A 22665-nucleotide genomic window follows, 5' to 3' on the forward strand; every position below is an offset into this window, starting at 1 on the left:
TTTTTGCAGTATAAATAAGTGTGCCCATTTCTTTTGTCATGTCTGTTTTCCACTCTCGCTTCCCTTTTGTTCTGGGTGTCCAAAATGTCAACTCCTCCATTTTCTCCACAAAAAACAGACTGGCCGAGACATTCCGTATGTTCTGTTGTTGTTCCAGAGTTTTGATCCATTCTTACATCGCCACTATTCAACTCTGGCATTTCGCACATCACTAACAACATTCCCACTCTCTGTTCCACAGCACGACAGTAACCACTGTGTCTGACGGTATATTTCCACTGGTCCACCCCACTGTGTGAAGGTTACATATGTTCCCAGTAAGGAGCTGTTACTGTGACCCTGCCAGTGTGAGTTAACAATGACTTGCCGGTTACATTGAGCTGGGTTCCTGCTCCATAGATGTAGCTCCACACACTGCAGCTGTAGGCAGCAGTATCACTGAGGGACACATTCACGATGGTCAGAATGTAACTGTTACTGGTGATGTTCCTGGAAGGCAGAAAACGGTCGTGGATACCCCGGGACCTGGTAATGGTGCCATTCACAAACTGGCTCATCACCCACTCGCTGTTGTTCCCGGGTCGCTGGCAGTGCCAGTGGACATCAGTGTCACTCACACTGGCATTGTACATGGCACATTGTAACTGCACGGTTTCACCCTCTGGGACCTTGCTGACTGTTGGATGCTGAACAAGGACCGGATCAGCTAATGGATCTGTACGTGGGAAATATATGGAGTCTGACACAAAGAAATATATTTCTCCAGCATTCAAAGTTGAACAATTTATAACATTTGGAATGTTATGAGAGCACCTGATGCTTAACCCAGCAGTTTGTAAACTGAGAGCCCAGACAAAGTGGAACTCGACATCATCAATAGTGTCTGCCATGACTCAGTGGGTAGCACTCTCGCCTCGGGGTCAGAAGGTTATGGGTTCATGTCCCACTCCAGAGTCTTCAACACAAAAATCTAGGCTGACACTCCCAGTGCAGTGCTGAGGGAGTGCTGCACTGTCCAAGGTGCTGTCTTTTGAATGACTTGTTAAACCGAGGCCCCGTCTGCTCTCTCAAGTGGATATAAAAGATCCCACGGCACTATTTTGAAGAAGAGCAGGGGAGTTATCCCCAGTGCCCTGTCCAATATTTATCCCTCAATCAACATCACTAAAGCAGATTATGTGATCATTATCACATTGCTGTTTATGGGAGCTTGCTGTGTGCAAAGTGGCTGCCGTGTTTCCTACATTACAACAGTGTCTACATTTCAACAAGTACTTCATTGACTACAAAGCAATTTGGGACATCATGAGGGCGTGAAAGGCCCTATATAAATGCAAGTCTTTCTTTCTCAGAGTCACAATCCCACTCCAGAGATCCTAGCACATATCTAGACACTCCAGTGCAGCATGGAGGGTGTGCTACACTGCCAGAGGTGCCGTCATTGAAATGAGATTGCCATCTCAGTTGGATGGAAAAGATCTCACGGCATTATTCGAAGATTAGCAGAGGAGTTCTCCCAGTGTCCAGGTCAACATTTATACCTAAAACACATGATCTGGCTATTTATTTAATTGCTGTTTGTGGGACATTGTGTGTTTCCTAAATTACAACAGTGATTGCACTTCACATGTACGTTATTGGCTTATGTAAAGTGGTTTGGGACATCCCGAGACTGTGAAAGGCGCTATCGAAGTGCAGGTTCTTTCTCTTTGTGTCCCTTATTACATAAGAACATAAGAAATCGGAACAGGAGTAGGCCATATGGCCCCTCGAGCCTGCTCCGCCATTTAATAAGATCATGACAGATCTGATCATGGACTCAGCTCCACTTCCCCGCCCGCTCCGCATAACCCCTTATCCCCTTATCGTTTAAGAAACAGTTTATTTCTGTCTTAAATTTATTCAATGTCCTAACTTCCACAGCTCTCTGAGGCAGAGAATTCCACAGATTAACAACCCTCAGAGAAGAAATTTCTCCTCATTTCTGTTTTAAATGGGCAGCCCCTTCTTCGAAGATCATGCCTCTATAGTTCTAGTCTCCCCTATCAGTGGAAACATCCTCTCTATATCCACCTTGTCAAGCCCCCTCATAATCTTATACGTTTCAATCAGATCACCTCTCATTCTTCTGAATTCCAATGAGTAGAGACCCAACCTACTCAACCTTTCCTCATGTCAACCCCCTCTGAAATCAACCAAGTGAACCTTCTCTGAACTGCCTCCAAAGCAAGTATATCCTTTCTTAAATATGGAAACCAAAACTGCACGCAGTATTCCAGGTGTGGCCTCACCAATACCCTGTATAACTGTAGCAAGACTTCCCTGCTTTTATACTCCATCCCCTTTGCAATAAAGGCCAAGATTCCATTGGCCTTCCTGATCACTTGCTGTACCTGCATACTATCCTTTTGTGTTTCATAAGTACCCCCAGGTCCCGCTGTACTGCGGCACTTTGCAATCTTTCTCCATTTAAATAATAACTTGCTTTGCCAACATTATACTCCATCTGCCAAATTTTTGTCCACTCACTTAGCCTGTCTATTTCCTTTTGCAGATTTTTTGTGTTCTCCTCACACATTGCTTTTCCTCCCATCTTTGTATCGTCAGCAAACTTGGCTATGTTACATCAGTCCCTTCTTCCAAGTCGTTTATATAGATTGTAAATAGTTGGGGTCACAGCACTGATCCCAGCTAGTTACTGGTTGCCAACCAGAGAATGAACCATTTATCCCGACTCTCTGTTTTCTGTTAGTTAGCCAATCCTCTATCCATTCTAATATATTTCCCCCAACCCCTTGAACTTTTATCTTGTGCAGTAACCTTTTATGTGGTACCTTGTCAAATGCCTTCTGGAAGTCCAAATACACCACATCCAGTGGTTCACCTTTATCCACCCTGTTCGTTACATCTTCAAAGAACTCCAGCAAATTTGTCAAACATGACTTCCTCTTCATAAATCCATGCTGACTCTGCCTGATCGAATTTTGCTTTTCCAAATGTCCTGCTACTGCTTCTTCAACAATGGATTCCAACATTTTCCCAACCACAGATGTTAGGCTAACTGGTCTATAGTTTCCTGCTTTTTGTCTGTCTCCTTTTTTAAATAGGGGCGTTACACTTGCAGTTTTCCAATCTGCTAGGACCTTCCCAGAATCCAGGGAATTTTGGTAAATTACACCCAATGCATCCACTATCCCTGCCGCTACTTCTCTTAAGACCCCAGGATGCAAGTCATCTGGTCCAGGGGATTTATCTGCCTTCAGTCCCATTATCTTACTGAGTACCACCTCCTTAGTGATTGTGATTGTGTTAAGTTCCTCCCCGCCTATAGCCCGTGGACTATCCACTGTTGGGATATTGTTAGTGTCCTCTACCGTAAAGACTGATACAAAATATTTGTTCAGAGTTTCTGCCATCTCCATGTGCCCCATTACTAATTCCCCGGTCTCGTCCTCCAAGGGACCAACATTTACTTGAGCCACTCTTTTCCTTTTTATATACCTATAGAAACTCTTGCTATCTGTTTTTATATTTTGCACTAGTTTACTTTCATAGTCTATCTTCTCTTTTTTAATCATTTTTTTAGTCATTCTTTGCTCGCTTTCAAAAGGATCCCAATCTTCTGTCCTTCCACTAGTTTTGGCCACTTGTTTTTAATTGGATACCATCCTTTTATTTCTTTAGTTAGCCACGGATGGCTATCTTTTCTCTTACACCCTTTCCCCCTCACTGGAATATATTTTTCTTGAGAGTTGTGAAATATCTCCTTAAATGTACACCAGTGTTCATCAATCATCCTATACTTTAATTTACTTTCCCAGTCCACTATACCCAACTCTGCCCTCATATCTTCATAGTCTCCTTTATTTAATTCTAGTATGCTAGTTAGAGATCCAACTTTCTCACCCTCCATCTGAATTTGAAAATCAATCATGCTATGATCACTCATTCCGAGGGGATAGAAACATAGAAACATAGAAAATAGGTGCAGGAGTAGGCCATTCGGCCCTTCTAGCCTGCACCGCCATTCAATGAGTTCATGGCTGAACATGCAACTTCAGTACCCCATTCCTGCTTTCTCACCATACCCCTTGATTCCCCTAGTAGTAAGGACTTCATCTAATTCCTTTTTGAATATATTTAGTGAATTGGCCTCAACAACTTTCTGTGGTAGAGAATTCCACAGGTTCACCACTCTCTGGGTGAAGAAATTCCTCCTCATCTCGGTCCTAAATGGCTTCCCCCTTATCCTTAGACTGTGTCCCCTGGTTCTGGACTTCCCCAACATTGGGAACATTCTTCCTGCATCTAACCTGTCTAACCCCGTCAGAATTTTAAACGTTTCTATGAGGTCCCCTCTCATTCTTCTGAACTCCAGTGAATACAAGCCCAGTTGATCCAGTCTTTCTTGATAGGTCAGTCCCGCCATCCCGGGAATCAGTCTGGTGAACCTTCGCTGCACTCCCTCAATAGCAAGAATGTCCTTCCTCAGGTTAGGAGACCAAAACTGTACGCAATACTCCAGGTGTGGCCTCACCAAGGCCCTGTACAATTGTAGCAACACCTCCCTGCCCTTGTACTCAAATCCCCTCGCTATGAAGGCCAACATGCCATTTGCTTTCTTAACCGCCTGCTGTACCTGCACGCCAACCTTCAATGACTGATGTACCATGACACCCAGGTCTCTTTGCATCTCCCCTTTTCCTAATCTGTCACCATTCAGATAATAGTCTGTCTCTCTGTTTTTACCACCAAAGTGGATAACCTCACATTTATCCACATTATACTTCATCTGCCATGCATTTGCCCACTCACCTAACCTATCCAAGTCGTTCTGCAGCCTCATAGAATCCTCCTCGCAGCTCACACTGCCACCCAACTTAGTGTCATCCGCAAATTTGGAGATACTACATTTAATCCCCTCGTCTAAATCATGAATGTACAGTGTAAACAGCTGGGGCCCCAGCACAGAACCTTGCGGTACCCCACTAGTCACTGCCTGCCATTCTGAAAAGTCCCCATTTACTCCTACTCTTTGCTTCCTGTCTGACAACCAGTTCTCAATCCATGTCAGCACACTACCCCCAATCCCATGTGCTTTAACTTTGCACATTAATCTCTTGTGTGGGACCTTGTCGAAAGCCTTCTGAAAGTCCAAATATACCACATCAACTGGTTCTCCCTTGTCCACTCTACTGGAAACATCCTCAAAAAATTCCAGAAGATTTGTCAAGCATGATTTCCCTTTCACAAATCCATGCTGACTTGGACCTATCATATTACCTCTTTCCAAATGCACTGCGATGACATCCTTAATAATTGATTCCATCATTTTACCCACTACCGATGTCAGGCTGACCGGTCTGTAATTCCCTGTTTTCTCTCTCCCTCCTTTTTTAAAAAGTGGGGTTACATTGGCTACCCTCCACTCCATAGGAACTGATCCAGAGTCAATGGAATGTTGGAAAATGACTGTCAATGCATCCGCTATTTCCAAGGCCACCTCCTTAAGTACTCTGGGATGCAGTCCATCAGGCCCTGGGGATTTATCGGTCTTCAATCCCATCAATTTCCCCAACACAATTTCCCGACTAATAAGGATTTCCCTCAGTTCCTCCTCCTTACTAGACCCTCCGACCCCTTTTATATCCGGAAGGTTGTTTGTGTCCTCCTCAGTGAATACCGAACCAAAGTACTTGTTCAATTGGTCTGCCATTTCTTTGTTCCCCGTTATGACTTCCCCTGATTCTGACTGCAGGGGACCTACGTTTGTCTTTACTAACCTTTTTCTCTTTACATATCTATAGAAACTTTTGCAATCCGTCTTAATGTTCCCTGCAAGCTTCTTCTCGTACTCCATTTTCCCTGCCCTAATCAAACCCTTTGTCCTCCTCTGCTGAGTTCTAAATTTCTCCCAGTCCCCGGGTTCTCTGCTATTTCTGGCCAATTTGTATGCCACTTCCTTGGCTTTAATGCTATCCCTGATTTCCCTTGATAGCCACGGTTGAGCCACCTTTCCTTTTTTATTTTTACGACAGACAGGAATGTACAATTGTTGTAGTTCATCCATGCAGTCTCTAAATGTCTGCCATTGCCCATCCACAGTCAACCCCTTCAGTATCATTCGCCAATCTATCCTAGCCAATTGACGCCTCATACCTTCAAAGTTACCCTTCTTTAAGTTCTGGACCATGGTCTCTGAATTAACTGTTTCATTCTCCATCCTAATGCAGAATTCCACCATATTATGGTCACTCTTCCCCAAGGGGCCTCGCACAACGAGATTGCTAATTAATCCTCTCTCATTACACAACACCCAGTCTAAGATGGCCTCCCCCCTAGTTGGTTCCTCGACATATTGGTCTAAAAAACCATCCCTTATGCACTCCAGGAAATCCTCCTCTACCGTATTGCTTCCAGTTTGGTTAACCCAATCTATGTGCATATTAAAGTCACCCATTATAACTGCTGCACCTTTATTGCACGCACCCCTAATTTCATGTTTGATGCCCTCCCCAACATCACTACTACTGTTTGGAGGTCTGTACACAACTCCCACTAACGTTTTTTGTCCTTTGGTATTCTGCAGCTCTACCCATATAGATTCCACATCATCCAAGCTAATGTCCTTCCGAACTATTGCCTTAATTTGCTCCTTAACCAGCAATGCTACCCCACCTCCTTTTCCTTTTATTCTATCTTTCCTGAATGTTGAATATCCCTGGATGTTGAGTTCCCAGCCCTGATCATCCTGGAGCCACGTCTCCGTAATCCCAATCACATCATATTTGTTAACATCTATTTGCACAGTTAATTCATCCACTTTATTGCGGATACTCCTTGCATTAAGACACAAAGCCTTCAGGCTTGTTCTTTTAACACCCTTTGTCCTTTTAGAATTTTGCTGTACAGTGGCCCTTTTTGTTCTTTGCCTTGGGTTTCTCTGCCCTCCACTTTTCCTCATCTCCTTTCTGTCTTTTGCTTTTGCCTCCTTTTTGTTTCCCTCTGTCTCCCTGCATTGGTTCCCATCCCCCTGCCATATCAGTTTAAATCCTCCCCAACAGCACTAGCAAACACTCCCCTTAGGACATTGGTTCCGGTCCTGCCCAGGTGCAGACCGTCCGGTTTGTACTGGTCCCACCTCCCCCAGAACCGGTTCCAATGCCCCAGGAATTTGAATCCCTCCCTGTTGCACCACTGCTCAGACCACGTATTCATCTGCGCTATCCTGCGATTCCTACTCTGACTATCACGTGGCACTGGTAGCAATCCCAAGATTACTACTTTTGAGGTCCTACTTTTTAATTTAGCTCCTAGCTCCTTAAATTCGTTTCGTAGGATCTCATCCCTCTTTTTACCTATGTCGTTGGTACCAATGTGCACCACGACAACTGGCTGTTCTCCCTCCCTTTTTAGAATGTCCTGCACCCGCTCTGAGACATCCTTGACCCTTGCACCAGGGAGGCAACATACCATCCTGGAGTCTCGGTTGCGGCCGCAGAAACGCCTATCTATTCCCCTCACCATTGAATCCCCAATCACTATTGCTCTCCCACTCTTTTTCCTGCCCTCCTGTGCAGCAGAGCCAGCCACGGTGCCATGAACTTGGCTGCTGCTGCCCTCCCCTGATGAGTCATCCCCCTCAACAGTACCCAAAGCAGTGTATCTGTTTTGCAGGGGGATGACCACAGGGGACTCCTGCACTACCTTCCTTGCACTGCTCTTCCTGTTGGTCTTCCATTCCCTATCTGGCTGTGGACCCTTTCCCTGTGGTACGACTAACTCGCTACACGTGATACTCACGTCATTCTCAGCATCATGGATGCTCCAGAGTGAATCCACCCTCAGCTCCAACTCCGCAACGCGGTCTGTCAGGAGCTGGAGGCGGATACACTTCCCGCACACGTAATCGTCAGGGACACCGGAAGTGTCCCTGAGTTCCCACATGGTACAGGAGGAGCATAACACCCGACCGAGCTCTCCTGCCATGACTTAACCCTTATATACACTTAAATTGGCAACAACAATGTTAAAAGTTACTGACTGATATAGAAGAGAAAAAAGAAAAACTACTCACCAATCACCAGCCAATCACTTACCCTCTTGGCTGTGACGTCACCTTTTGATTTCTTTCTACTTCTTTTTTGCCTTCTCCCTGTAGCTGCACAAGTCCCGCCTTTTATAGGCCTCTCCACGCACCTCCTCGAGGCTGGGCCCCGGACTCCCTGCTGTGCCTTTTATAGGCCTCTCCACGCACCTCCTCGAGGCTGGGCCCCGGACTCCCTGCTGTGCCTTTTATAGGCCGCTCCACGCACCTCCTCGACGCTGCTCCCGACTGCCGCCGACGCTAGCCCCGGACTCCCTGCTGTGCCTTTTATAGGCCTCTCCACGCACCTCCTCGACGCTGGGCCCCGGACTCCCTGCTGTGCCTTTTATAGGCCTCTCCACGCACCTCCTCGACGCTGGGCCCCGGACTCCCTGCTGTGCCTTTTATAGGCCTCTCCACGCACCTCCTCGACGCTGCTCCCGACTGCCGCCGACGCTGGGCCCCGGACTGCCTGCTGTGCCTTTTATAGGCCTCTCCACGCATCTCCGACGCTGCTCCCGACTGCCGCCGACGCTGGGCCCCGGACTGCCTGCTGTGCCTTTTATAGGCCTCTCCACGCACCTCCTCGAGGCTGGGCCCCGGACTCCCTGCTGTGCCTTTTATAGGCCTCTCCACGCATCTCCGACGCTGCTCCCGACTGCCGCCGACGCTGGGCCCCGGACTCCCTGCTGTGCCTTTTATAGGCCTCTCCACGCACCTCCTCGACGCTGGGAGATTGTTTATTAATCCTGTTTCATTACACAGGACCATATCTAAGATAGCCTGCCCCCCTGATTGGTTCCGTTACATACTGCTCAAGGAACCCGTCCCTTACGCACTCTATGAACTCCTCCTCAAGGCTACCCTGACCAATTTGATTTGTCCAATCAATATGGAGGTTAAAATCACCCATGATTATTCTAAGTTTTAGTTTCCCCTATGAACGGAAATATCCTCTCTGCATCTACCTTGTCGAGCCACTTATGCTTCAATAAGATCACCTCTCATTCTTCTGAACTCCAATGGGTATAGACCCAACCTACTCAACCTATCCTCATATGTCAACCCCCTCATAAGAACATAAGAAGTAGGAGCAGAAGTAGGCCATATGGCCCCTCGAGCCTGTTCCGCCATTTAATACAATCTTGGCTGATCCGATCATGGACTCAGGTCCACTTTCCTGCCCAGCTCCGGAATCAACCTAGTGAACCGTCTCTGAACAGCCTCCGATGCAAGTATATCCTTCCTTAAATACGGAGACGAAAAATGTACGCAGTACTCCAGGTGTGGCCTCACCAATACCCTGTACAGTTGCAGCAGAACTTCTCTGCTTTTATACTCAATCCCCCTTGCAATAAAGGCCATAGAAATATAGAAACATAGAAAATAAGTGCAGGAGTAGACCATTCGGCCCTTCGAGCCTGCACCGCCATTCAATAAGATCATGGCTGATCATTCCTTCAGTACCCCTTTCCTGCTTTCTCTCCATACCCCTTGATCCCCTAAGCCGTAAGGGCCATATCTAATTCCCTCTTGATTATATGCAATGAACTGGCATCCACAACTCTCTGCGGCAGGGAATACACAGGTTAATAACCCTCTGAGTGAAGACGTTTCTCCTCGTCTCAGTCCTAAATGGCTTACCTCTTATCCTAAGACTATGTCCCCTGGTTCTGTACTTCCCCAACATCGGGAACATTTTTCCCGCATCTAACCTGTCCAGTCCCGTCAGAATCTTATATGTTTCGATGAGATCACCTCTCATCCTTCTGAACTCCAGTGAATAAAGGCCCAGTTGATCCAGTCTCTCCTTATATGACAGTCCAGCCATCCCTGGATTTAGGCTGGTGAACCTTCACTGCACTCCCTCAATAGCAAGAACATCCTTCCTCAGATTAGGAAACCAAAACTGAACACAATACTCCAGGTGAGGCCTCACCAACTGGAGTAAGACCTCCCTGCTCCGTTACTCAAATCCCCTAGCTATGAAGGCCAACATACCATTTGCCTTCTTCACCGCCTGCTGTACTTGCATGCCATCCTTCAATGACTGATGAACCATGACACCCAGGTCTCGTTGCACCTCCCCTTTTCCTAATCTGCCGGCATTTCACATAATATTCTGCCTTCGTGTTTTTGCCCCCAAAATGGATAACCTCACATTTATCCACATTATACTGCATCTCCCATGCATTTGCCCACTCACCTAACCTGTCCAAGTCACCCTGCAGCCTCTTAGCGTCCCCCTCACAGTTCACACCACCACCCAGTTTAGTGTCATCTGCAAACTTGGAGATATTACAGTCAATTCCCTCATCCAAATCATTGATGTATATTGTAAAGAGCTGGGGTCCCAGCACTGTGTCCTGCGGCACTCCACTAGTCACTGCCTGCCATTCTGAAAAGGACCCGTTTATCCTGACTCTCTGCTTCCTGTCTGCCAACCAGTTCTCTATCCACGTCAGTACATTACCCACAATACCATGTGCTTTGATTTTGCACACCAATCTCTTGTGCGGGACCTTGTCAAAAGCCTTTTGAAAATCCAAATACACCACAGCCACTGGTTCTCCCTTGTCCACTCTGCCAGCTACATTCTCAAAAAATTCCAGAAGATTCATCAAGCATGATTTCCCTTTCATAAATCCATGCTGACTTGGACCGATCCTGTCACTGCTTTCCAAATGCGCTGCTATTTCATCCTTAATGATTGATTCCAACATTTTCCCCACTACTGATGTCAGGCTAACCAGTCTATACTTACTCGCTTTCGCTCTCCCTCCTTTTTACATTAGCTACCCTCCAGACCATAGGAACTGATCCAGGGTCGATAGACTGTTGGAAAACGATCACCAATGCATCCACTATTTCTAGGGCCACTTCCTTAATACTCTGGGATGCAGACTATCAGGCCCGGGGGAGTTATCGGCCTTCAATCCCATCAATTTCCTGAACACAATTTCCCGCATAATAAGGATATCCTTCAGTTCCTCCTTTTCACTAGACCCACTGTCCTCTAGTACATTTAAAAGGTTATTTGTGTCTTCCTTCGTGAAGACAGAACCGAAGTATTTGTTCAATTAAGAACATACATAAGAAGATAAGAACATAAGAATTAGGAACAGGAGTAGGCCATCTAGCCCCTTGAGCCTGCTCCGCCATTCAACAAGATCATGGCTGATCTGGCCGTGGACTCAGCTCCACTTACCCGCCCGCTCCCCGTAACCCTTAATTCCCTTATTGGTTAAAAATCTATCTATCTGTGACTTGAATACATTCAATGAGCTAGCCTCAACTCCTTCCTTGGGCAGAGAATTCCACAGATTCACAACCCTCTGGGAGAAGAAATTCCTTCTCAACTCGGTTTTAAATTGGCGGAGCAGGCTCGAGGGGCTAATGGCCTACTCCTGTTCCTAATTCTTATGTTCTTATGTTCTTATGTACTCCATCCCTCTCGCAATAAAGGCCAACATTCCATTCGCCTTCCTGATTACCTGTTGCAACTGCAAACTAACTTTTTGGGATTCATGCACAAGGACCCCCAGGTCCTTCTGCACCGCAGCATATTGTAATTTCTCCCCATTCAAATAATATTCCCCTTTACTGTTTTTTTCCCCAAGGTGACCTCACACTTTCCAACATTGTATTCCATCTGCCAAACCTTCGCCCATTCGCTTAACCTATCTAAATCTCTTTGCAGCCTCTCTGCGTCCTCTACACAACTCGCTTTCCCACTAATCTTTGTGTCATCTGCAAATTTTGCTACACTACACTCTGTCCCCTCTTCCAGGTCATCTATGTATATTGTAAACAGTTGTGGTCCCAGCACCGATTCCTGTGGCATACCACTAACCACCGATTTCCAACCCGAAAAGAACCCATTTATCCCGACTCTCTGCTTTCTGTTAGCCAGCCAATTCTCGATCCATGCTAATACATTTCCTCTGACTCCGCGTACTTTTATCTTCTGCAGTAACCTTTTGTGTGGCACCTTATCGAATGCCTTTTGAAAATCTAAATACACCATATCCATCGGTACACCTCTATCCACCATGCTCATTATATCCTCAAAGAATTCCAGTAACTTAGTTAAACATGATTTCCCCTTCATGAATCCATGCTGGGTCTGCTTGATTGCACTATTCCTATCTAGATGTCCCGCTATTTCTTCCTTAATGATAGTTTCACGCATTTTCCCCACTACAGATGTTAAACTAACCGGCCTATAGTTACCTGTCTTTTGCCTGCCCCCTTTTTTAAACAGAGGCGTTACATTAGCTGTTTTCCAATCCGCTGGTACCTCCCCAGAGTCCAGAGAATTTTGGTAGATTATAACGAATGCATCTGCTATAACTTCCGCCATCTCTTTTAATACCCTGGGATGCATTTCATCAGGACCAGGGGACTTGTCTACCTTGAGTCCCATTAGCCTGTCCAGTATTACCCCCCTAGTGATAGTGATTGTCTCAAGGTCCTCCCTTCCCACATTCCACATTGGTCTGCCATTTCTTTGTTCCCCATTATAAATTCACCTGAATCCGACTGCAAGGGACCTACACTTGTCTTCACTAATCTTTTTCTCTTCACATATTTGTAGAAGCTTTTGCAGTCAGTTTTTATATTCCCTGCAAGCTTCCTCTCATACTCTATTTCCCCCCTCTGAATTAAACCCTTAGTCCTGCTTTGTTGAATTCTAAATTTCTCCCAGTCCTCAGGTTTGTAACTTTTTCTTGCCAATTTATCTGCCTCTTCCTTGGTTTTAACACTATCCTTAATTTCCCTTGTCAGCCACGGTTGAGCCACCTTCCCCGTTTTATTTTTACTCCAGACAGGGATGTACAATTGCTGAAGTTCATCCATGTGATCTTTAAATGTTTGCCATTGTTTATCCACTGTCAACCCTTTCAGTATCCTTTGCCAGTCTATTCTGGCCAATTCACGCCTCATACCGTCGAAGTTACCTTTCCTTAAGTTCAGGACCCTAGTTTCCAAATTAACTGTGTCACTCTCCATCTTAATAAAGAATTCTACCATTTTATGGTCACTCTTCCCCAAGGGGCCTCGCACAACAAGATTGCTAATTAGTTGCTTCTCATTACACATCACCCAGTCTAGGATGGCCAGCTCTCTAGTTGGTTCCTCGACATATTGGCCCAGAAAACCATCCCTAATACTCTCCAGGAAATCCTCCTCCACCTCATTGCTCCCAGTTTGTTTAGCCCAATCAATATGTCGATTAAAGTCCCCCATGATAACTGCTCTACCTTTATCGCACACATCCCTTATTTCTTGTTTGATGCTGTCCCCAATCTCACTGCTACTGTTTGGTGGTCTGTACACAACTCCCACGAGCGTTTTCTGCCCTTTGGTATTCCACAGCTCCACCCATACCGATTCCACATCATCCAGGCTAATGTCCCTCCTTACTATTGCATTAATTTCCTCTTTAAACAGCAATGCTACCCCACCTCCTTTTCCTCTCTGCCTATCCTTCCTAAATGTTGAATACCCCTGGATGTTGAGTTCCCAGCCTTGGTCGCCCTGGAGCCATGTCTCCATGATGCCAATTGCATCATATCTGTTAACTCCTGTCTGCGCAGTTAATTCGTTCACCTTATTACGAATACTCCTCGCATTGAGGCACAGAGCCTTCAGGCTTGTCTTTTTAACACACTTTGCCCCTTTAGAATTTTGCTGTAATGTGGGCCAACATTCCATTTGACTTCCTGATTAATTGCTTGTTGTGGTCTTATCTTCACCGGGGGAGTGACACATTGGAGAGGGCTCAGAATAGCAGCGCAAAGGATTTCAAGCCGATTAACAAGTGTGATGATAGAATTAAATTAGTTCTCACTGGAGCAGGGATATTTCATTGAGAGAGGACATGAAGCAGGTATTTTAAATGCTGAAAATAGACTGGGATTTAGAGGGCATAATTTCAAAGTTTGCAGATGAGGAGGAAAGCAGCAGTCTCCAGGAGGACTGGTGAAATGGGCAGATACATGGCAGATACAATTTAATGCAGAGAAGTGTGAAGTGATGCATTTTGGAAGGAAAAATGAGGAATGGTAATATGAACTAAATGGTGCAATTATAAAGTGGGTGCAGGAACAGGGAGCCCTGGGGGTTCACGTATACAAATCTTCATAGTGGCAGGACAAGTTGATGAGGCTTTAAAAGCTAAAAAAAAACCCTGGGTTTATAAATCGAGGTGTAGAGTACAAAAGCAAGGAAGTGATGCTAAACGTCCATACATCACTGGTTAGGCCTCAGCTGGACTATTGTGTCCAATTCTGGGCACCACACTTTAGGAACGATGTCAAGGCCTTGGCGAGGGTGCAGAGGAGATTTACTAGAATGTGACCAGAGATGAGGGACTTCAGTTATGTGGAGAGACTGAAGAAGTTAGGATTGTTCTCCTTAGAGCAGTGAAGTTACAGGGGGATTTAATCGAGGCGTTCAAAATTCTGAGGGGTTTTGCTGAAGTAAATGAGGATGAAATGTTTCCAGTGTGGGGAGGATCAGTAACCAGAGCACACAGATTGAAGAACCAGGGGGGAGGGGGGAAAGAGATGAGAATTCCTTTTTACGCAGCGAGTTGCTGTGATCTGGAATGCGCTGCCTGAAAGGGCGGTGGAAGATTCAATAGTAACTTTCAAAATGGAATTGGATAAATACTTGAAAAGGAATAAAATTGCAGGGCTGTGGGGAAAGAGCAGGGGCAGTGGGACTAATTGGATCGTTCTTTCAAAGAGCCAGCACGGGCACGATGGGCCGAATGGCCTCTTTCTGTGCTGTAAGATTATATAAAGGCATGGATAATACAAGTGTAAATTTTATCAAAGTTTGATTCAAACAGAAGGAAGTCGGAGCATAAAACTGGTCAATGGGACTGTGGAGCGAGAACAGCTTGTATTGTGAGACAGCAAGTACCTAAAATATACAGCGCATGGTGTTTGTCTCAATGTTATACCAGTGATGGTCATCCCTGCCCTACTTCAATAACTGCACTTGGTGCGAGGGGGAACACATCCTCTGCCCAGAACATCGCAAATCCAGCCAAACAATTTTTATAGAATTAACCACAAATCATTATTTCAGGTGAATTTATAAAGAATGAACAAATCCTGTCGGGAGCGGAAAGGAGCTGCATAAAAATCAACTTCGGAATTAAATCGAGGGTAAGGGAGGGATATGTGGGTGGGGGAGGGGCGATGTGGGTGGGGGTGAGGGAGGGGGGGAGGAGCGGGCGGGGAGGGAGGAGGGGACGTGTTGGGGGGGGAGAGGGGACATGTGGGAGGGGAGGGAATGTGTGGGGGGGCGGGGAGATGGGGGTGTGGTGGTTAGACGCGAGTGGGGGAGGGGGGATGTGGGTGGGGGAGGGGATGTGGGGGAGGGGTGATGTGGGTGGGGGGGGACGTGGGGGAGGGGGAGGGGTGATGTGGGTGGGGGAGTACGTGGGGGAGGGGGAGGGGTGATGTGGGTGGGGGGGGACGTGGGGGAGGGGGAGGGGTGATGTGGGTGGGGGGGACGTGGGGGAGGGGGAGGGGTGATGTGGGTTGGGGGGGACGTGGGGGAGGGGGAGGGTGATGTGGGTGGGGGGGGACGTGGGGGAGGGGGAGGGGTGATGTGGGTTGGGGGGGACGTGGGGGAGGGGGAGATCAGCACAGCCCGGGTTCAGCTTTCCCGATGTGAAACTTTGAATGGGCCGCGCCGCCCATTAAAGGAACCACGCATCAAAAAGCAAATGCAGGGTAACACTGATGGGGATATGTGTGGGTGTGAATGGTAACTTGGGCAAGGAGTCAGGGCCTGTGGACTGGACCATCACGAGGAGAAAATAGGCGCAGATAAATGTGAGAAATTATTGCAAAACTATCTGCTGCTGAGTTGCACTGTGACGGATTACTGGCACTTTAACGTGTAGTAATGTTGAATTTTAAAAGAATCAAATCGCGTTAGAATTTCTAATTCCTGTCAGTATAAGTGAAATCACACTTTAGGCTAAACAAAATATTTCCATCAAGTTTGGGAAGCTCCTGTGTTCTATTGAGAAGTGAAGTGTGTATAAGAGGGATCCCACAATGCCGTGCTCCCAGTGAGAAGCCACAGTCCCATGGAATGTGGGTCAGATATAGGGCCACAACATCACAGCCCCAATTCTCCAGTCCATGCTCCCAGTGTGTGTGTGCCTCTCGACTGGGAGTGTATTGTTGCAAAATTACCCTCTATGTAGTAATGCTATTATGAATAAAACCAAATGTAACTTATACTTACTGGTTACATTGAGCTGGGTTCCGCTCCCGCTGATATCGCCCCACACTTTACAGTAATAGGCGGCAGTGTCACTGGGCTGCACGTCTGTGACTGTTAGAATGAAGCTGTTATTGGAGGTGTCTCTGGAAGGCTGGAGACGGTCAGTGGAACCTGGGCTCCCTCGTGTGCTGCCACTTGCCTTATGTGTTAAAACCCACTCCGTATCTTGCCCCGGTAGTTGCCGGTACCAGTGGACATCGGTGTCACTCACTCTGGCGTTCCTCATGGTGCACTGTAACCGCGCCGTGTGACCCTCTGTGACACATTCCAGGCTCGGAGACTGGGTCAGGACAGGGACAACTGCACCTTTAATGGGAAAATATCAATCACTTAAAAACCGGTCTGAAGGTTGATAAATGTCTGAAGTGTTTCAATGAAAACTGCAGGCAGCTCACCTGAGCTTCAGTAAATTCTAAACAAATGATCATTATATGGCCTGATATGAAAAGCTCCAGGATTTCTTTGCTTCATGCACACAGCTGCCTCTGCCACTTCCTCCCCAACCTCCCCGAGTCTTCCTCCCTGATCCCCATCACTGCAGATTCTCCCCAATCTCCCTCCCATGCCTTCTCTTCACTTATTTCCCAAATGATGCTCACACCCTGGCCCATTGATTTCTTCTCCATACATCTCCTGACTCCTCTTTATCCCTTACTGTGTAGCTCACACTACTAGTGACTTTCCTCAAACATTCAAAACCAGTCATCAATCCCCTCCTCAAACAAGCCACCCACCCGCCTGTCCTCTCTGCCTGCTGACCCATCTTCACCTAAACTCCAAGCCCAACCCTCTCAATGCTGCCTGTTCCAATCTGTCCAGTCCAATTCCAGCTCACAGCATTGAAGTGGCCCTGCCCAAGGTCACACCTGATACCCTACAACACTGACATCCTTATCCATGCTCCTGTCACCTCTGGTCTTGATGGCTCCAATGCTCTCATTGCTGGCCTCACATCCTCAGTGAACTCGACTGATTTGTCCAAAATACAGTCGCTCATATCCTGTCCCACAGGAAATCCTCCTCACTGTCATCGTACAGAGGCTCCCTGTCCCTCAATGCACTAAATATAAACTCTTGTCCTCAGCTTCAAATCTCTCACTGCCATGTCCCACCTCCAACCTTCTGTAACCTCCTCCAGGCTGATAACCCCGGCACTCTTTGCTTCTTTAACTGTGCATTCACTCCCCCTTCCCCTCCCCCCATTGGTGGAAAAGCCTTTCGTTGCCTCAGCCCTACTCTCTGGAGCTCCCTCGCTAAACCCCTCCATAATGCATTTGCTTCATGGGTTCTTTGCTTTAAGAATTCAGAGCAACACATTATTATCAAGAACGAGTTGGTTTATTAACAAAGGTTTAACAATCCCACTACACATTAGCAGTTCATCCACTAGGCTCACAACTGCATACCTCATTAAGGTTTTATTGAGTTTTGTGAACATCACGTGACTGGCTGAGCCACTCACAATGCAACAGCTCCATAAACTTCATATATTACGCCCTCCAACTCTCCACTTCTCTCTCCAACTTTAGAAACTGTTACAAAAACCCATCATTTTGACCAGCATTTCCGACACCTCTACCAATTTCTTCCTTGACGGCTTGGTGCCTGTCGCCCTAGTTCCATTGTTGTGAAGCACTTTGAGACAATTATGTGAAAGGAGCTTTGTAAATGCAAGTGTTTGTTGTCTTCCACCTGCACTGCCTTTATGTCGATCTAATTCCCACTGAAATCACTGTCACACTGACTCAATGTCAGACTGGAGGGGCGGTGCTCTGCAGCCAGTGCACAAGCAGCGCGGGATGGGGCAGGCGGTCCGGGTGCAACAGATGCAGCCGGAGAAGACATCTGAAGTATTTTCAGGTTATGTTGAAAGCCTGCGTGGATTCATTATACCCTGAGAAATATGTAAATAGATGTCACTCAGTCCCATGGTGAATCCCCACGTGTCCTCACTTGGTGCCTTTTGCTTGCCCGTTTACAATGGACACTTGTGGTCTTCCCAGCTGCTCACCGCAGAATGTCCACTCGAAGCTGGGACAGAGGGACTGATTTTTGGAAAGTTGTTTTTTTCCCCTCCATCTCCCGTACTGCTGTTTCTGCATCGTTGTCCGTGCAATAGTTATTTTCTGATGTTTCCTTTTTGCACAGCTCCCCAGCCACTGTATTGTTGCTGTCAAGCTGTGAATCTCCTCTCTAACCATACTGCTCTGCACGGAGGCTCACTGGGCCTTGCCAGTGGCTCCTGTGGATTTGGAGGTGGAAGAGGAGTTCAGGGAGGGGGCAGAATGAGTGATGGACTTGTACCTCAGGTGCCTGGCAGCCACTTGTAATTGGCCCTGACACACCTAGTTGGCCAAGTCCGTGCAGACCTACACTTGCCACTTCTGCTACACGTGAAAGCCTGCGACACAGTTGGACCTATTATATTCTTGGGTCTCTTACTCTGGATCCTTCAGCTTCTAAAGTTTTAGATTCATAGGTGAATCTCCTCGGCCCCAGCAACATCTTCAATGGCTCTGATATACATAGAAGTTACAACATGTGTCACCTGCCCTAATATCTCCTCATGTGGCTCGGTGTCAAATGTTGTCTGATAACGCTCCTGTGAAGCTCCTTGGGATATTTTACTATGTTAAAGGCGCTGTATAAATACAAGTTGTTGTAGCTTGGGGAGGACAGAGCCAGATCAGTAATTCCCTCATGTTGGTCCTCTCACCAGCTGCCGCAAGCCCAGTCTGGCAGCAATGTCCCTCAGGACTCGGCCAGCTTGGTCAGTGCTGGTACTCCCGAGTCTTGGTGATGGACATTGAAGCTGCCTAGCCAGAGTACATTCTGTGCCCTTGCTACCCTCAGTCCTTTCTCCAAGTGGTGCTTATACAAAGTGTGCACTTGTCTTTCGAAGTGGTACCTGGCATTGGACACGAGGAAAGAACTTCTTTTGCATAGGCTTTTTTGAGAAGGCAAAAAAGGTAACGAGACCAGAGCTCTGCAAGGAATCTCGCTGCCAGATGGTCAGAAAATCGTGGGCGGCATCTGCTGAACCTTCCATATACTGTCCCAGTGGGCGAGGCTTCCAACATTACTCCTTTACAGTCACATTCTAGCCGTACATCGATATGTTTGTTTAAATCATAAATTGTCAGTTCACAGATCTCAGGCTTCCGACCAGGTTGGTCATGTTCTCTCTCTGGGTCACACCCTCCCAGACCCACTACAGTCTGTGTGTATTGGGCACATTCCAGGCCCACTACAGTCTGTGTGTATTGGGTACATTCCAGGCCCACTACAGTCTGTGTGTATTGGGCACATTCCAGGCCCACTACAGTCTGTGTGTATTGGGCACATTCCAGACCCACTACAGTCTGTGTGTATTGGGTACATTCCAGACCCACTACAGTCTGTGTGTATTGGGTACATTCCAGACCCACTACAGTCTGTGTGTATTGGGTACATTCCAGACCCACTACAGTCTGTGTGTATTGGGTACATTCCAGACCCACTACAGTCTGTGTGTATTGGGTACATTCCAGACCCACTACAGTCTGTGTGTATTGGGTACATTCCAGACCCACTACAGTCTGTGTGTATTGGGTACATTCCAGACCCACTACAGTCTGTGTGTATTGGGTACATTCCAGACCCACTACAGTCTGTGTGTATTGGGTACATTCCAGACCCACTACAGTCTGTGTGTATTGGGCACATTCCAGACCCACTACAGTCTGTGTTTATTGGGTACATTCCAGACCCACTACAGTCTGTGTGTATTGGGTACATTCCAGACCCACCACAGTCTGTGTGTATTGGGTACATTCCAGACCCACTACAGTCTGTGTGTATTGGGTACATTCCAGAACCACTACAGTCTGTGTGTATTGGGTACATTCCAGACCCACTACAGTCTGTGTGTATTGGGTACATTCCAGACCCACTACAGTCTGTGTGTATTGGGTACATTCCAGACACAGTACAGTCTGTGTGTATTGGGTACATTGCAGGCCCATGGAAGAGAATCTCACGGGACACCATTATTAAATAGTTTCTGGCTTTCAACTCCAAAACAAGACGCTGTTCTTTGCCGCCCAGCCATTCAGAAAGCCGATTGCACATTCCTGAATTACATTAGCAAGCTGAAGGATGGTTTATTGCATCTTGGAAAGTGTCGAGAGGTCATTTGTTTGTATTGATGAGTGCAGATTTGGTCACTAAGAGATGTGACTGCGCACATACAGAGGCTGAACTCCAGGACATAGTCGACATATTTACTGAGGCGTGCGAAAGCATGGGCCTACCGCTAAACATCCATAAGACAAAGGTCCTCCACCAGCCTGTCCTCGCCGCACAGCACTGTCCCCCAGTCATCAAGATCCACAGCGCAACCCTGGACAAGGTGGATCATTTCCCATACCTTGGGAGCCTCTTATCAACAAAAACAGACATTGACGACAAGATTCAACACCGCCTCCAGTGCGCCAGTGCAGCCTTCGGCTGCCTGAGGAAAAGTGTGTTCGAAGACCAGGCCCTCAAATCTGCCACTAAGCCCTTGGTCTACAGGGCTATACGCGCCCTCCCGTGTGGCTGAGAGACATGGACCATGTACAGTAGACCCCTCAAGTCGCTGGTGAAATACCACCAACGATGTCTCCGCAAGATCCTACAAATCCCCTGGGGGGACAGACACACAAACATTAGTGTCCTCGACCAGGGCAACATCCCCAGCATTGAAGCACTGACCACACTTGATCAGCTCCGCTGGGCAGGCCACATGGTCCGGATGCCAGACACGAGACTCCTAAAGCAAGCACTATATTGGGAACTCCTGTCCACCTCGAGTCTCATCGCCGAGAGCATGCAGAAATCAAGCGCAGGCAATGGAAAGAGCGTGTGGCAAACCTGTCCCACCCTCCCTTACCCTCAACGACTATCTGTCCCACCTGTGACAGGGTCTGTGATTCTCGTATTGGGCTGTTCAGCCACGGAAGGTCTCATTTTAAGAGAGGAAGCAAGTCTTCCTCGATTCCAAGAGATTGCCTATGATGATGATATGATGTTTTATACATTTACCCTGTCAATGTCCTGATTTTATCAGGTAGGTGTCTGTTATTCCTATTATTGCATTTTTCCTTCAAGATGTATTTTACCATTTAATCCTGTGTGTGAGAGTTTTTTCCCACCATGTGCTCACATGTTTTTGTTCAATTAAAAACAAATTGAGTTTGGCCCAGATTTCACCCTCTATTCTATGCTTAGAACTTCCACTCAGTGTTGTTACTGTAAAAGTGGCAACATTGTACAACATTTTTAAACACGAGATGTTGGTATTGTAACATTATTAGATAGAAAACTGATATAATATAGAAGGTACTTACTGGTTACATTCAATGGGGTTCCATTTCCATAGATTGTTTTCCAAATACCACAGATATAGACCGCGCTGTCTCTGTGCTGCACGCCTCTGATGGTCAGAATGTAGCTGTTACTGGCAACATCTCTGGAAAGCTGAAACCGCTCAGAGAAACCGCGTGATCGGTAAATCCTGCCATCTGCATAATGAGTAAGTATTTTGTGATTCCTATCTTGTGAGAGGAACCAGTGTACATCATATCTGTCCACACTGTATTGCACTTTGCTTCTCTCCAAGGTACATCGAAACTGCACCGTCCCACCCTTGGGCACAGTCATAACTTCTGGGGACTGGATAAGAACCGGACTTGCCTTTAGACCTGTGAATAATAAATAACTGATGATCAGAACAGATGAGGAACCACATAAAGTAATAACTTGAAGCCGAAGCGATTATAAAATTTCCTGTCTGTTTGCGAATGGATATTGTGTATTATCAGTAATTTGTAGCTGAGTTGTTTCAAACATATCCTGAGCTTAGCTGTCCCACATTGCCCTGTACTGACCAACAATCCCAGTGTGAACAGGCAGCCCAAAAACACACACACTGCAACTGAACTCAGAACTCTTGCTGTGGATATGTTCTTTGCTGCTTTTACCACAGAGGTTGGTATTAAAAGCATAAAATCAGGTAAAAAGTTGCCAGTTTTAGTAATATTTTGCGATACCCAACACAAGATTCTGATGTAGGTTCAGATACAGAAGGCTCTCGGTCCACTTCATCTCATCCTTCCAGAATTCCAATACTACCATCGTCCCATTGCAGCGTCCAGCGGTTTGTAAACCTGTCCCGTGTTCTGGCCTCGCCTGGGAACCTGTTCCAGCTTTTGATCACCGTCTTCAAATAACTGAGTCCTGAA

The 22665-nt window shown here is 46.7% G+C and overlaps 1 protein-coding gene across 2 annotated transcripts in view; it reads right to left on the minus strand.

The window, feature by feature from the left end:
* The window catches only part of LOC139255978 (uncharacterized), a 71561-nt gene extending 49236 nt beyond the window's left edge, over nt 1–22325 (minus strand). For both annotated transcript variants that reach the window (XM_070874063.1, XM_070874061.1), the window contains exons 1-2: nt 21772–22325; nt 16364–16708 (exon numbers count right to left, since the gene is read on the minus strand). In XM_070874063.1, coding sequence (XP_070730164.1) covers nt 16364–16708; nt 21772–22084 — 658 coding nt within the window. In that variant the 5' untranslated portion in view covers nt 22085–22325. The remainder of the gene's footprint in view (nt 1–16363; nt 16709–21771) is intronic.
* Nucleotides 22326–22665: the final 340 nt, after the last annotated feature.

This window comes from Pristiophorus japonicus, unplaced genomic scaffold (genome assembly GCF_044704955.1).
Source record: "Pristiophorus japonicus isolate sPriJap1 unplaced genomic scaffold, sPriJap1.hap1 HAP1_SCAFFOLD_660, whole genome shotgun sequence".
NCBI lineage: Eukaryota > Metazoa > Chordata > Chondrichthyes > Pristiophoridae > Pristiophorus > Pristiophorus japonicus.